Here is a 17,713-nt window from a genome sequence, read left to right as displayed (position 1 = left end):
ATTTGGAAAATTATTCTGTAATTGCTACCTTGCCTTATTTATCAAACAATATCCACTACATAACATTATTCAAATGAAACCTAAGCAGTTCGTGTTTGAATGAAATAAATGCTTTCAGCGTAGGATTGTTTTAACAATATGTCTGGTTTTAATTGATTTGGAGAGGGGATACACACACACACACACACACACACACACACACACACACACACACACACACACACACTACCCATGTGCTACTTAAAGAGCAAAAGAAGTTCAAACTCCACCACCAAATAACCCAATTTCTGCATTCATACAAACTTAAGACAGAAACAATCATACAGCTCCATCCACGCCTTTTTACTTCTGTGCCATTTCTGTGATCTACTGCAATTGTCACATACATTACTGATTTGCTCCTGAGTCCTTTTCAGTCTTTGCAGTTCTGGTGTATCAGTCACAATGCTGAAACCTCTTCCTTTGCTTTCTTCAAAATCTCGTTTGTATTTGACCTATCAAACAGAAAACAAAGACAAGAAGTCACACTCACTATATTTTGTACCAGTAGACAAAGTTTCTAAATGAACATAAAGAAAAAAACAACAGCAATTCCAATTAAGGGAACATTTCTTCTATGTACAGTACATATTTTTCATCTTACAGAACTGGCTGGAATCTGTAGTAAGAGCTATAGAAATGAAAGATAAAATATATAGTCCTATTGCCTGTATTTATAGACATCTCTGGATGATTTTGGTTGCATGCTGAATACAGAAAGAACATCTGGATGACTTATAGTAATGAGATAGCAAGATATTTATGTTCACTGATCTCTCCCCAAAGGTGCCTGATAGCACTGAGATTGCCCTGATCCATCTATATCCCTGATCCCAACATCCTTGGACTAAAACTCCCAGAAATCCTGGCCAACACAGCTAGTAATGAAGGCTTCTAGGAGTTTTAGTCCAAGAACATCTGGGGACCAGAGGTTGGGAACTACTGATATACACAGACACTGTACCACATAAAGGATTTGCTTCTCTGTATATATAATGGTAACTCTGGAAATGTACAAGCCCTAATTCAACTGACCTAGCATTAGTACAAAGCCACTGCTTACAAAAGTCTCATACTGCAAGGTGAAATGAATACTGAAAATATTTCACATTTTAAAATGTGTTTAAGCCAGTGATTCTTCCTTACATGTATAACTTATATTTTAAAAATCCTTTTAGCAAAAGCTTGTGAAGCTGCAAGCCTTAAACAATTTCACAAACAGAATATTAATGAAATATTACTTTACTAAATAGTGCCCTCAGACCTACTCTCTTTTTCTACTTTCTGGTACATATTTTGGATTGTCACCTCCATTTAAAAAAATTAAACACAACATATAAGTAAATAGGTCCTTGATGATTCCTTTACAGTCCTGTGATGTTAATGGCAGGCAAGAGGATTTACAAAGCTTCCTTACGTCAGCTCAGACCATTGATCTATCTAGGACAGTACTGTCTGCACTGACTGCCAGCAGCTGCTAGGAATCTTAAAGGGAAGCCTTTTCCAGATCTGCCCAGACATGCCAGAGACTGACCTTGGAACGTGCAACAGTGCAAAGCCAGTTGGAAATGCTGGTGATTGCTTGCTGCTAAACTAACCCCTATTACTGGATGGAGCAAAGAAGATCCAGAATGCTCCTGTAAGCCCCACTAGGAAACAGATTTCCAATAGGGGAGAAAACAGTCTCTGGTTTCATCTAGTTTTTCATTTATCTGGGGCCAAGATGTATCTCAGCTTGAAGCATCTGCTGTCACTTTGCTTAAAATCATGATGGGCTGTCCTCCCATTTATTATTTTAGGGAGAGTACCTAAGCTTAGCTTAGCATTATGTCTGAAGCCAGGTTTTGTTGTTGTTTAGTCATAAAGTCGTGTCCGACTCTTCGTGACCCCATGGACCAGAGCACGCCAGGCCCTCCTGTCTTCCACTGCCTCCCGGAGTTTGGTCAAATTCATGTTTGCCACTTCAATGACACTGTCCAACCATCTCGTCCTCTGCCGTCCCCTTCTCCTCTTGCCTTCACACTTTCCTAACATCAGGGTCTTTTCCAGGGAGTCTTCTCTTCTCATGAGATGGCCAAAGTATTGGTGCCTCAGCTTCAGTATCTGTCCTTCCAGTGAGCACTCAGGGTTGATTTCCTTCAGAATGGAGAGGTTTGTTCTCCTTGCAGTCCAGGGGATTCTCAAGAGGCTCCTCCAGCACTGTTCTTCGGTGGTCAGCCTTCTTTATGGTCCAGCTCTCACTTCCATACATCGCTACTGGGAAAAACCATAGCTTTGACTATGCGGGCCTTTGTAAGTAAGGTAAGGTTTCTGCTTTTTAAGATGCTGTCATTGATTTCCTCCCAAGAAGCAGGCGTCTTTTAATTACGTGGCTGCTGTCACCATCTGCAGTGACCATGGAGCCCAAGAAAGTAAAATCTGTCATTGCCTCCATCTCTTCCCTTTCTATCTGCCAGGAGGTGAGGGGACCAGTGGCTATGATATTAGGGTTTTTTGATATTGAGCTTCAGACCATTTTTTGCGCTCTCCTCTGTCACCCGCATAAGAGGTTCTTTAATTCCTCCTCATTTTCTGCCATCAGAGTGGTATCATCTGCATATCTGAGGTTGTTAATATTTCTTCTGGCAATCTTCATTCCAGCTTGGGATTCATCCAGTCCAGCCCTTCACATGATGTATTCTACATGTACGTTAAATAAGCAGGGAGACAATATACAGCCTTGCCGTATTCCTTTCCCAATTTTGAACCAATCAGTTGTTCCATATCCAGTTCTAACTTGAAAACAGCTAGTATGAGTTAAATGGGGAGATGCATCTTCGTTGGCCTATCAACACGCATAACTCTGCATCCATGCATACAATGCATATTATCTACACTGTGATACTGTCATGTCTTTTAAGGCTAACAAAACAGTCACAAACATGCTTACTTCTCACTAGAAAGTATGCTTAGAATTGCAAACTGAAATAACTAAAGCCAAAAGGGGAAAGAAAGAAAGTTAATTTCTTAGGACCTGTCCAGATTGTGGGGTGGATTGGGCTTCAAAGGGTCAGTTGAGGTTGGGGGAAGGAGTCATGTGCCATTTAGCACACTCCTCCCACCCCAACAGCAAATTAACCTTTTGCAGCCTGATCAGGTATTACTTAAGTGCTTCCTCTGGACGTCTACAGAGGTCCTTTTTCATACTACTCCTGTCTCCCTCTGTCTCTGCCGTTAGGTTTTTTACTTTTCTCCCTCACTGCTTCCCTTCTATTCTTCTCCCCCCCCCCCCCCCCGATTCTTGCTCAGAATCTGCAGGCATAACACTGAGGCTGCTGGAGGCTGTTTTCTTCAGGCTAAACAGAGTGTGCCAAAATAATCTGTGCCCTCAGTGTTCCATATATCATATCTATATGCTTGTGTGGATAGGCTGTCTGTCTCACCAAAGAAGATATAGAGATGAAGACAGAATCATCGAATTGTAGAGCTGAAATGCATCCCAAGGGTCACGAAACCCAGTTCCCAGCAGGAGGAAATCTACAGCTAAAGCTTTCTTTGTTCTGCTGTAGTTGTTACCTCCTCTTTTGTTAAGTCTATATGTTAAGTGTAAAAACAAAGATAATGCTTTTGTTTAGTAAAATAAGGTTTATGCAAAATACATAGAAGACACACATAAAATAAACATATATATTCATACTATCACTACATGTATATGTACACACGTGTGCATACACATGCACACATATGTATGGCTTACGAATAAAGCCATTGCTTTTCTGCTCACAAACACACAAGTTTAAGAAACGAAATACATTGATTCTGAAATTAAGAGCACAGAGTTTCACAAGTGAAGTGAAAGGAGTGGATTATAAATTGAGGATTAAACTTCTTGGTTTGCTCTTTCTCCTCATTCCAAAGTATTTTGGATGCTCTGTTTACAAACAGCTTGGCAGTCCTTCCCCTCTTCCTCACTAATTTCTACAGATAGGGCAGAATACATTTGGCACTGGTAATAGACCAGGTGGTAATGCTTTCTGCCAACCATCTGGTCTCAGTTTGCTCTGGGTTTGCAGCACCAGTACCAATTGACAAAAAAAAATGTAATTTCAAAAAGAAAAAGAAGGCAAAATGACACAAAAAGGAGGGAGAATATAAAAAGCATGACAAAACAGAAGGTGATTCTTTTCTATGGTTCTAAGACTGAAGAAGAATATGGATTCAGATTTCTGAGCTGTAGAACCACTGGAATTTATGAGACTCAAGTTAGTCACGTCTTATATATACTGCAGATTTCAGCAGGCATATTCTAATCATATCTATAAAGGAGTTTTCGTAAGGCACTTCTTGTGACTTCTGCACATCATTCATGAAACCACGAAAACCAAAATGTTTATTCTAATCTAAAATACCTGAACACCCATGTACCCTTTTAGAGGAAGGAAAGGGGAAAGTATTACCATATCACATTTTCTGTTAATTAATGAGTTAATAACATATAGGTAAACACACTACAATACAGCGTATCTCTTCACCTAAAATAATTTGCAAATGTTTATCTCTGCTTAAATTGTCTGTATTCCGACATTTCATTCATTTTTCCTAAGTGTAAGAAGCTAAACATGAATTGAAGACCAGTTTATTTTAAAATAGTTATGAGGCAAACCTAATTTCAGCTGCTCTTTAAAGTGTTGCATCTAGAATTTCCTTTCTTTACCGCAAAATCAAGGCAGAAGAACCTGAGCATATAAACTGTGTTAAGTCAGAACACTCCAACGTATCCACCCCAAGGAATCCTGATTTAATATAGATTTAAATATCAAGATCTCCTAAACTGGATACATAAGGAGTAGGATGATGTCAAAACCTCAGAGAAGATCAGTAAAATCTGGGTCCTACAGCTTTCTATACCACCCGGCCATGTTCCATGAGATAAGTCTAAAGGCAACAGAGGGGTCACCATAGGAAGAGTGGGCAATGCGTCAGTTGGAAGACTTAGATGGAGCACACTCCTTCAGGTTCAGTGGCAAATCCACTGCATAGGAATCAGCCCCAGATAGGTTGTCTGCTTCAGGGGAAGATAAGGGATCTAACAATGCCTTGGGTCCATGGGACAACTGCTTAACTGCTCACAACTGTGAACGTCCACAGGCACATTAATCAGATCTGAAATGGGTCTGCAGGTTTGCAGTAATGCCATGCGTGCCTTAGTAGACTGTGAAGACTGAGATTTGGCATTCTCCAAATACTGCACAATCTTGCTTTGCTTTAGGGGGTAAGAGGAAGAAAGATCAGACTCTTGGGCAAGTAGCTTTACAGCCATATGGGTAAGGTCAACAGACTATATTACAGATGGTTGCCTCCCTTGATCATGACCTTCTTTGGAGACAGCATCTGCTGAAAGTTGATAGCAGAATAGCTCTGTTGGAGGATGTTTAATTGGGAGTAGAATTTGTGAGAAAGATGGCAAAACACGTGCCTCCACAAGTGATGTGGAGTCCTGTCGTAGTCTGGTGGATTCAATAGCAACAAAAGGATTTTGGGGTGGTGAAATCTCCAGGCCCTCAGTTCTTGGAAGTTCTTTCTCATGAACACAATTGGGCCATGGTTTGCTTGTCACTGGGCAATCACCTGTGGGAGAGGGAGAAGGTGGCGGAGGGGCAAGGAAAGTAGACGGCTATATCGGCTATATGAGGAAAAAGAGAAGATTAATTTGAAAGACAGGCCTGTGCATTGGGTGGGAAAATAATCTTCCATATGACTACAGATGCCTTTAATCTGAAACTTAGCAATTTCTGACATTAAATATATGCATGAATAGAAAACGAGTCAAATAAAAATCAAACGTCCCTGTATTTGGACATTTCATAAACATCTCAAACATCTTGGGAGTGTGATTTTCATCTAATTCTTTAGCTAGGCCTGATTCTAAAGTATTAACAGTGTTCTTAAAATATAGGGGATAGCTTGCATCTTATCACCAACATCTTAGGAGGCACTACAGCAGTTTCTTAAGGGAATCTGTTCATGTATCTGGACTGGTCAGATTAAGATACTGAAATCTAATAAATCTTAACATCTGCAGTATAATGTTACCCATTTCAAAAACAGTGAAGCAAGCAGGAATAAAAATCAATAGCTTTTTTTAAAATCAAGTGTTTTGCAGTCAGTTCCAATCAGTTTCTAATGGACATATTCCTTTCGCATTATGAACCATGTTTTGGGCCTATTAAGCATTATATAATTAGGGAATCACATCAGAAATCAATGCCTGTCACTCAATATTAATGACATTCAGATAGCCTGCCCTCTTTTATACTCATCTGAAAAGGCATGAAGAATATCTTTACACATTACATGAAGTTATACAAGTAAACTTTATTCACAAGTATGTATTTTTAACAAGCATTCTGGAGGAAGACAGAACACAAAAATAAGCAAGCCACATATCAAAGCCTTCTGCAATTAAAGATTTAGGAAACTGACAGATGCTCAAGCAATAGTGGTAAAAACAGCAGTGAGCATCCTTCTACTGAGGTAAGACTCCTGGTTTTCATGTTACATATAAACTTGTATCAAAAGAAGAGCAGGTTTTGGAAGCTTTTCTATCTAAGGCTTCATATTTAGGGATACACCTTCCTGAGCACTACATAGTAAGCATGTACTACTTAATTCAGAAGTATATGCACAATTTTTGTTTCTTCATTTGCATTAGTTCCTTCCATTTAAAATACTAACTTCAAAAGTTGCACATGTGTAGTCTGTAATGTAATTAGCAAAAAGCTGTCAGTCTTCATGTTGTTCTAACTTTCCTTCTGAAAAACTAGGAAATTATCCTGCTACATAGACAGGCAAGTACTTTGAATGTTTCGTTCTGCTATGCCACTATACATGCCAGGGACAGGCAGCTTTGGTGAGACTGGAGACACATTTTTATAGAAAAATGCAACAAATCAAAACAAAAAGTCTCCAGATGGTTAATTATGGTTTTTACTGGAGAGTTGGAATTAAAGAAAAAAATCAGTGCAAGGGACCTTTGGGGGGGGGGACTTTTTCTCCACACTGCCCACCCATTTTCTTTTGGCACCAGGAAGAACTGAGAAAGTTCTGGAGGAGTCTGGGGCCCAAAAAAAAATAGTCTTGAGAGCTGCACTTCTTCCCCAATCTGCACTTTCAAGTCCCAAAGGTTCAAGTGATCAACCCAGAATTAATAGAAAGAAAACCAAGGTTGATGAACATGAATCTCTTCTTGTGAATTCCGCTACCTTTTATTAACAGAGGATGAAGTCAGCGGGCGAGAAGTGATGCTGCAAAATGATATGCCTAAATGTGTGGTAGACGTGTCGGAGACATTGAAGAGTCAACTCAAGAGAAAAGGATTATTGTGTTAAATTGAAAGCCAGGCCCAGTTAGACATTATGAAAGGACAGACATATCTTGCAAAACTCTCCATGACCATTCTTCTCATGGATACAGCCAGCACCTGGAAAAGTTATTTTTTTAAAACAGCACTTCCCAGAACGGCCTATTCAGCATTGGCACAGCTATAATCTTAAAAAGTAACTTTTTCAACTTCTAGATGCAGTCAAGAAGAAGAATTAATATCTGATCAGTACAACTACATCAAGTAGCTCCAGTTCCGTATCTGTGACCAGGTATCCACCATTCTGTTGTCCACATTCCAGGGAGAGGCCCTGGGCAATCAAAATTGCTCACAGCTGATTATTTGTTCCTATTAATGTTATACAGAAAACAAAAAGAGATGGTTAACGTCTTCCTGATTTACAATACACCTCTCATAAGATCCCATTTATAATTTTCATTTGCTGGCAGAGAAGCAGTAGAAAAACAGATTAATAAACCTTGCAAGCTTGCTCTCTCTCTCTCTCTCTCTCTCTCTCTCTCTTTGTCACTTACTCACACAAACAGAGAGATATACATAGGCATATACACAGATGCCCAAAGACATATAGAATATTTTGCAACTACTACACATGGGACCACCCTCAGTAACATCACATGGAATGGGATTCTACTGACTGGCTAACTTCTCTGGAAATGAGGAACAAAACTTTATCATTCATGCTCCCATCACCAACACCCCTCTTAAGATAAGCCCCAACACATATACAGGCGCATACAGTTAAATACAATGAGAGGGGCCCCATGCATACAAAGCGCTCCTCACGTAAAGGACACCTAGGCAGTGTTAGAACTCTAATGGTGCAGGGTTCCTGAAAGCATACAATTATATACACAGAACACATTCAGGTGATCGGGGCTTGTCCAGAGCTGTCATTCCATCCAACAAACATGATTCTATTCCCCACCCTCACCCCATATTCAGAAAACAAGTGGAGAGTGTATGAAAGGGGCAACTGTCACTCACAGAACCAGGATATTTCAGTGATTTGGGTATCTGGCTGCAGAGCCAGAAGTTGGGAGATCAAGAACCCACTGTGCATCCTTGACAGAAGCTGGCCTCAGTGATCCACAGGGTCCCTACCAGCTCTACAGTTCTAAGACTGCTGTTTTAGTAGTTGTCGTAGTTCTTGCTTCTCTAAGGAAAGCGCACAGGGAGTGCCCCCAGATCGCTTTACACCTAAAGTGATGAAGAATGTTCTCGCCTTAATGGAGCTTCCAATGGAAAATAAATGAGTTCTGACCCATACCCCATTCCGCACTGCTGATTTATTTAACTGGAAACAAGATCTTCCACCATATAGAGAGGCCCTTCAGAAGTACCTGGACTTGATCCAACGGATCATTACTACTCGCCACTCTTCTGAGCAGCCTCCTAAGCGAAGATGAGAAATGCCAGGCTCTTGCTAAGACCTACGCCTGGTATACTGCTCATAGGGTTCAACAAATAGCCGATGGCAATGGAACAGCTGATTGGCCTGAAGCAGCAGCCCTCATCACCCGAGTTATTGATCCCAATCCTAATAAGCTTGCTGGGGCCTGACTGCTGAAAGCAGCAATAAATGCTGTAATTCATTATCTCAAACTAGGAGTGCCAAAGGCTGTCAAACCTTCACAGAGTATATGAGATTGTTTTTAAAAACCCCATGGAATCCCCAAATGAATTCCTGACAAGGTTCAAGGATGGTTTTCACCGGTATGCTCACCTTGATCTGGATTTGGAATCAACAGCCAGCTGTGCTACAGGTGCAGCTCCAAAAGCACCCAGCCATGTGTGACTGCAGCCACTGAACTGCCCGAGTCCTGCAGCTGGTCTGGTCAGACAGCTATGCATCAGCTGTAGCACAGCTACACAAAAGCACTTTGCACCTGTCTCTCTGCTGTCTGTCTACTCATTGTCTAAGATACAAGGGTGCTTCTGAGGAGAAATGCCTGCTCAATAAAATGCTAGGTACAACAACTCTGAGTCAAGTTTCTTTATTAGAAAAGGTAGCTCAGGGCCATGCTCCTAGGGAATAATTTTGCAGGAAAAAGGGAGGGACACAAACCCTCTTTTCATTGATAAGGATGGGAAGGATGGGAAGGAATGCATGGTTTGCCAATCATGAGCTGTGTGAACGGGATTACTCATGAGGCTGAGGGGGCTGGGAAGACACTGGCATGGATACAGGCTGGTGCCCTCATCATCAGTCAGGAGGTAGGGGGTAGGCAAGATATCACTGGGATGGATACAAGCTGGGCCCAGAGGCGAGGATGGGAGGGATTCAAATTGCCCCCCCCCCAATCATGAACCAGGAGGTAAGGGGCAGGTGGACTGACAGTGGTAGGGATTCAAGCTGGCCCTCCAATCATAAGCTACAAATTTAGTACAGTGGTGCCTCGCACAACGATGTTAATTGGTTAAAAAAAAACGTTCTGTGAAAACATCGTTCTGTGAAACACCATTTCCCATAGGAATGCATTGAAAACCTGTTAATCCGTTCCAATTGGAATGGATTGCCGTCCTTAAGCGACCATTCAAAGGCTTTCAATGGAGAAAAAAAATTCACCAAAAATTAACGACGACTCAGAACAACACCAAATTAAGTTTGCATAGGGTTCAGGAGGTGGGCTAACGATTGCAAGCATTTAAAACAGGTTTCAAACAGTTTAAGACACTTTTACAGGAGCGAAAAAGGGACATCGTTAAGTGAATAGAGAACATCGTTAAACGATGGGGGAAATTCCTCAAAGAAACCCATCGCTGTGTGAATTCGTCGTTGTATGAAGCAATCGTTGTGCTAGGCACCACTGTATTGTAAAAGGGACCCAAGCTGCCCAATCATGAGTAAAAACAGAAGAGAGAGTCCAAGTGGAGCCTCGTGGCGCAGTGGTTAAAACGCTGTACTGCAGCTAAAAACTGTGCTCATGACCTGGGGTTCAAATCCCAGGTAGCCGGCTCAAGGTTGACTCAGCCTTCCATCCTTCCGAGGTCGGTAAAATGAGTACCCAGCTTGCTGGGGGGGCAATGTGTAGCCTGTAAAATTAAAAATTGTAAACCGCCCGGAGAGTGCTTGTAGCGCTATGGGGCGGTATATAAGTCCAATAAATAAATAAATAAATAAATAAATAAATAAATAAATAAATAAATAAATAAATAAATAAATAAATAAATAAATAAATAAATAAATAAATAAGTGCAAACTCAACATTACTCAACCAGGAAGGAGAGCAGGAAGATGGACAGTGAAAGGGCCAGGCCTTGAACTGTGTAGAGTTGTGTAGAATTGCGTAGAATTGTGTAGAGTTGTGTCAGATGGACAACAGACTATAGAATCCTTGGAAAGCACAGCCTAAGAATTCTTGCCTGAAGTATACCTTTACACAGCTCTAGTCACTATACTTACCACTAATCATGAGCTAGGGCAGGGGGAAGAGGGAGTAATGTGAGGCCATCCTATAGATCAACAAACAGAAGTTTTCTTTGGCTGCCTCTTGTGGTTCTCTCAGACAGTGGGGTGGGTGGACGTTTAAATAAAAGGCAGATGTCATGGGGGCACTCTGACTGCACCAGATGCACTAGGAGGGGCTTAGCCTTCTACGGCGCAAACTGGTGTTGCAATGGGTTTCATGGCAGCTGCAGAAAGGACTTGCATTTGGGGGAAATAGCACGCTGTACCTTTAACAGGCATCTCCCTCTTAACAGTGAGAGTCTGGTTCAGCCAGCCTAAGGCCAGCCTGGCTAGTTAGGATTGTGCCCTAAGTCAGAACGAGAAAAAGATTTAGTGCTAACCTTTTCTGAATTTGGACCATGGTTCTGTGACATAAATAGTGCTTTGAATGGTAATTACTGTAGTTCTCCAACATCCTCTAATATTCCATTTTTGACTCTTGACCTAAAAAGGAGTAGGTAAATAGCTCCACATCATTAACTAAGATAGTTAATGGATGCTCATCTGGAGATACTACTTATCATTTATCTCCAAATGAGATAAATTATAAGAAAAACCAAAAAAAAAAAATGACACCAGCCCATACAGAAGTATTTATGATCCACAGAACAAGACTTTTATTTCACTCTTGCAAGCAGCCTGGTTGGGCTTAAGAGTGTGAGAGACATTTAAATAACTATTGGCCCTTACTGCTGAGGTCATAATGAGAGAAGATGTCACATGACCTCTGAGGTCACATGATTGCTGGAGCAACAGTGCTCTAGTTCTTGACAGATGGTCTTTGCCCACTTGCTGCTTTCCTGCCTCAACAGCCATTAGGAGCAGAGTAAGTTACAGAGACCTTGGCTTTTCAAAATTACTTACATTTACCTTTCATCCGGGCTTAACCGTGGACTTTCACAGCCATTCAGGTTCATAGTTTGTAGAGATTGTATGAATGGACAGGAATGCTTCCTGTTTTGTCTATAGCTCTGGAAACTACATTAAGGTGTTGCCTGGATAGTGTAGGTCGAAGGTGGTGAGGTCTGGCAGGGCAGTTGATATGGTACTTTTGAGAGGTTGCTGTTGTTTTTTAATGGAGATAAATGGGTTTGTTAGGGGGCAGCCAGATGTGAGCTGGATTTCAATAACAGACTTCCCACACAGATGGGAAAGAGTAGCATTTGTGGGGATCCTTTTCTGGGTGCCTGAAGCTGAGGCTCCAGTACTTCGGCCATCTCATGAGAAAAGAAGACTCCCTGGAAAAGACCCTGATGTTGGGAAAGTGTGAAGGAAAGAGAAGAAGGGGACGGCAGAAGATGAGATGGTTGGACTGTTATGTGGACAGTGTCATTGAAGTTACCAACGTGAATTTGACCAAACTCCGGGAGGCAGTGGAAGACAGGAGGGCCTGGCGTGCTCTGGTCCATGGGCTCACGAAGAGTTGGACACGACTTAACGACTGAACAACAAAATACAGTGGTGCCTTGCTTAGCAATGTTAATCCGTGCAGCAAAAATCGCTGCTAAGCGATTTCATCGCTAAGCGATATTAAAAAGCCCATAGAAACACATTAAAACCTGATTAATACATTCCTATGGGCTAAAAACTGACCTTAAAGCGAAGATCCTCCATAGGGGTGGCCATTTTCGGTGCCTCTAAATCAAGGACACACAGTGGGGGGCCATTTTGGAACCGCTAATCAGCTGGCCGAAAATGGGGGCTTTGCGATGATCGCTTCCCCGCGATCATTGCAAAGCAAAATTTCCCCATAGGAACCATCGCAAAGCGATCGCTGTTGCGATGGCAAAAAGTCCATTGCAAAGCGATTTCATCGCTATACGGAGTGATCGCTATGCGAGGCACCACTGTAGGTTGTTGGCAGGAGAGGTAATTAATGTTTGGGAGGAATACAAGGTCCTATCCAGACCTGCTCTCTCCAATACTGTATATACTTCACACATTTCGTCTCCATCTCACTCCTTAGCCAACCTCTACTCAGTCCCTACATCTGAATTCATCCACTATCACATTGATCTGCCCTCCCCACACCTACCTACCTCCAGCAACCGACAGAACATGTTTCTTCTCCTCCTACCCACAATCCCCCAGCATTGCTCTTCATATGTACATACCCAGACATACGACTACTTTTTTTAAAAAAAACCCATCACCTCTAGACCCACCCAACTCCCCTCTCATACATACACACTCCACCTTCTTCCAAGCTGTATGGCTCCCCTACAGGAGATCATCCCCTCCGAATCCCACACCATGCCACATGATGACTCTTCTGCCCCACATTGACAAAAAGCATCCCACTATGCACTCCCCTCTTCCCTTCCATGCCCCACATGCCCCACAACCCTAACTAATCCCTCACACCATTTATAACATGCCCCCCACAACCCACCCCTTAATAGAGGGTTTAAAATCAGTTAAGTGTGTTCCTAGTTAACTCCAACACTTGAGTCCATCTCTGTATTTCTGGAACTGGGGGGCAATGCATACCTTTGCCAGTGTGGATTCATACGCGGGCTTGGAACTATTTTTCCCACGTCTCCTGATCTGACATAGGCAGGTAGAGGCACCATTTGGCACTTCCCACAAGGCTGTGCTGGGGCTGGATGTTGGTGCGATTATAATATCCTTCTGCCCTCCAGCCAGCCCTTTTTCCTTTGAGTTAACTTGCCTGCCCTGGGTCCAGTGTGGCTGAGGTAGTCACTTCGGGGCCGGATAGGAATTTTGGGTCTGTCTCACCTGATTGGCATGTAAAAGGTGGGCAGATGTATTTTTGCCTATCCCACACTGTTTACCCATGGGATTCTGAGGGCTATTCTAGGTTTGAGTCACGTTTAAATAGGTCAAACTGTCAGGTAGTGTGGAAGAGAAGGTGAGCTTCAGTGAGCTTCCAAAAAGCACATGGGGTCCTACTACACCCAGCATCACAGCAACCAGGATCTAGCATTTCCTTTGCTGGGATGAGGGGTGAATAAGGTATAGTACCATCCATTGCATATCTTAGCTCTAGACAATTGGATGGATGGTAGATAAGGAGGTTTTTCTTCCCAGTCTGTGGCCAGCTGGGTACGAGCTGTTCAGGGGACAGCTCTGACCAGGGCCTTGGGACTCGCCCGCTTAGGATTGAAGATGGCATAAGAGATACTCCTAGAGCCTGCCCCAGGGATCCACATGACGTCCAGGCCCCTCTGCAGGATGAGAGTGATTGGAGGTTAAAAGCAATAAAGCATAGCCCTAGTTAACTCCAACACCTTTGTCTGTCTATTTCGGGAGTGGGCAGGCAGAGATTAAATAACAGTGGTGGAGGAAAACATTGAATACAGTGGGGTCTTGACTTGAGAACTTAATCCGTATTGGAAGGCGGTTCTCAAGTCAAAAAGTTCTCAGGTCAAATCTGCATTTCCCATAGGAATGCATTGAAAACCATTTGATCCGTATCTGCTCTTTTCCGTCCATAGAAACTAATGGGAAGCTGCTATTCTGCCTTCGACCACTAGAGGGGGATATTTTGTTTCTTTTTTTCTTAGGTCAAGAAAGGTTCAGGGAAGGCAGGGAAAATACAGTCCAGGCAGTACAGTACCAGGCAGTCTGAAGACTGTCTCCCAATCCACTCTCTAAATGCTGGGAGGAGTGAGGAAGCAGACAGGCACCCTTTTCACTGGCCAACAGTTAACTGAAAGTTCAAATTTTGCACTTTCCCTGCCTCCCACGTGGTTTTTTTTTAGTTCTTAACTCTAAGTATGTAAGTCAAGTCAATATTTTCCTATGAGAGTGGTTCTTAAGTCAAAATGTTCTTAACTCGAGCTGTTCTTAAGTCAAGACCCCACTGTATTAATTTCATGAACTTTAAAATATAATGTGAATAAATCTACAGTGTTTTGGAAATTCATAGTATTACTGTATATTCCAAAGTGTCAATAGTCAACAAGGGACCACAGCAGAATATTTCCAGACAGTTTACATGTCTCCTCTACATTTACTCTTTTGCATTATTTTTCAACAGCTCCACAGTTCATCCCAAAAGCAGTCTTGACTGCCACTAGCAAAGTTCCATCTCCAACCCCTCCAAATGTAGGATATCCACAAGAATAATCACAGGCCTGACACTATACTGATTTCCTACTGATTCTGCCTCTTATCACACAAGAGGTGAATTACTGAGAGAGGCCTCACATAATCAGCATTGCTGATTTATCAAGAAAACATCAAATTAGTGGCATTCCCATTTGGACATAAGGAAAAAAAGCTCTCTTCTTTCTCTTGATCCTGAAGGATAGAGATCCAAGGGTTGGACCCTTATAAATTTTAAACAGACGTTTCCAAGAGCTGCAGATGAAGATGGTATTTGTAGCAATCTGTGACAGATTGTTACCGCTGACCATACAGGTATAAAAAGTAAAATGAATGGAAGAAGCAGTGCAAGAAGAATAATCAATAATTTGTCTGGATACAGCACAATATCATTGTTTAAAGTTGTTGCATGCATGGTCAGAATGGCCACAACGACATCCAGCCTCTAATAGGAAAGGGATGAGAAGACCACTGTCTCTTCAATTGGACACGTTGGAGTAAGACGTTTCTAGCTTAAAAATTGAATTTCCTTTTTTCTTTTTTCAGTCTGCATTTGGTCCTGCCATTAGGCAGAAGGGGATGGGTGATTCAGAAGTCATATACTTTTTGTTTGTTCCTTGTTACCCATGAAGAGCAGGGGGGAGAGAGAGAGAGAGATATAAATGTAAAGCCCCAGTGGCACCAAACCCTTGAGGGAGAAGACTTCCGGGCAGGGAGAGGGCTCCCCTTCTGGACGCGTGGGCACTTCTGGGGGGGCAGGAGGGACCCAGCCCCTATGAGGCGGGGAGGAAGCCCCGCACTCACCAAGTAGGTGGCGCTGCCGCTGCTCCCTCCCTAGGTTGGGCTGAAATTAGAAGCCAGGCAGATTTTGAGAGTGGGTGGGTGTGTCGTGCTTGCAGGTGGACGTGTTGTGCTTGTGGACATAGATGCGACATGCCCCTCTGCAAGCGCAACATGTCCACCCGCGAGGAAGACATGCCCCTCCACAAGTGCGACACACACACCCCGTGCGTGCAGGGGGGGCGGAGATCCGTATCCATGGCCCAGTTAAAGGAAGCCCACGGACCAGCGCCGGGCCGTGGGTCAGGGGTTCATGACCCTGCTTTAGATGTTTGTACCTCTGCTATTGCAGTTGTCAACAACACACCCTTGATTCATACGTAATTCTTTCTAAATATAGTTACACTTTCTCCTTTCACATCATGGTTTCACATAACACATAGAAACTTTCACACCAGCAACATAAACAACAATCAATACTAATGTAAATTAAATTCTGGTTGTCTTATTAATTTATCATCTGACACTCAACAGACAACTGACTCATCAGTTGCAGCCTAGATGTATTAATCTTGCAGGCTAACCTTGTGAGCAAAGAAATATCCAGAATACAAAATCTTAGAACTGTAGGAATAGAAAAGGCCTCCCACTCCCTACCTCATCACATCCACCCTGCTGCCAAAGATGGTCATCTAACTTCTGGTTAAAAACCTCCAATGTGACAGAATCCATTCTCCTTCAGGGCAGTCCATTCCACGGTCAGTATAGAACAAAAGATTCCCTCAGCGGTGTGGCAACCCCAGACCTACTGGAGTATACCACCCTTTAACTAAGCTGCCACCAACCATTCCCTATAAGAAGTCACACAGACCAGGGATGGATTTTTAAACAAACAAAGGAATAAGGTTTATTTACATAACACACAGGGAAAATAAAACGATCAAGTGGATAAGATACAGTAACGTGGCTTAGTCTCAATCATACATACACACAGTTTGGTTCACACAGAACACTTAACTTGAAGCACAGACTCTGAACCTATCAGTTCTGGCTAACCATACAGACGCCTGAACCTATCAGGTTGGTACTGACTGACACACAGTAGTACCCTGTCTGACACACAGACTCCCACTCAAGCTTCTTCTCTCAGCTTTTCTCCAGCTTCTTCCACTTCTCCACACACGCTCCACATATATATACAGTACAGCCCCTCCTCCTGATGTCCCGCCTTCCACTCCCCATAGGATGGAACTTTCCCTCCAAACCCATGACAGACAGGTAACATCAGTGCTGTATGTAACAAGCGGTTCTCCACTTCATGTTTTAAAATGACTCACATTTTATGCAGAAAAAAATATTCTATACAACTTAGATTTTAAAATAAATATCTAACAGGAAGTAAGAAAATATGCAAATAGGGAGGTATGAATCTGATTACTAGGCATTTATTTGTGTCCCTAGGCAATTTTTTCTCTCCTACAATGAATAGATGCAAGATCATAAAAATACCCTAGTGACTAATTGTGTCATGCTTCCATGCTTTTCCAGTTCACTGCACTGTCCACAAAAAAAGGCAAAAAAAAAAGACCCTATATACATGTTTCAGTAGGATGTAGTTGTTGGACAAAGCTATCCAGGACAACTTGATCTGCAGGGCTTGATCAAAGAGTGGCACAGATGTATTCAACAAAGTTAGAATTGTATTAAAACAATAAGGCATTTTGCACACAATGCATGGAAGAGTGGAACTAAATTATTCATAAGTCTAGTACATCAAAACATTAAAATTTAAACTATAACCAAGAGTGTGTGTGGTACAATTAAATAGATGAGTAAATACTTGGTTTGGTACATTTATGGGAAGATCTCTTTAACACCACTTTTATATTATACAGTGGTACCTCGCTTAACGACATTAATTCATTCCAGCAAAATCGTTGTAGAGCAAAAACGTCGTAAAGCAAAATTTAAAAACCCATTGAAACGCATTAAAA

The 17,713-nt window shown here is 42.2% G+C and overlaps 1 protein-coding gene across 6 annotated transcripts in view; it reads right to left on the bottom strand.

Annotated features, from left to right (window-relative positions):
- The window catches only part of NEBL (nebulette), a 167,921-nt gene that overhangs the window by 92,368 nt on the left and 57,840 nt on the right, over window positions 1–17,713 (bottom strand). For all 6 annotated transcript variants that reach the window (XM_073003076.2, XM_073003078.2, XM_078378655.1 and 3 more), the window contains exon 4: window positions 387–494. In XM_073003076.2, the coding sequence (XP_072859177.1) occupies window positions 387–494 (108 nt within the window). The remainder of the gene's footprint in view (window positions 1–386; window positions 495–17,713) is intronic.

This window comes from Pogona vitticeps, chromosome 6 (assembly GCF_051106095.1).
Source record: "Pogona vitticeps strain Pit_001003342236 chromosome 6, PviZW2.1, whole genome shotgun sequence".
Lineage (NCBI taxonomy): Eukaryota > Metazoa > Chordata > Lepidosauria > Squamata > Agamidae > Pogona > Pogona vitticeps.
Note: the sequence above shows the minus strand (reverse complement) of the source record. Positions and strands in the feature narration are given on the sequence as shown.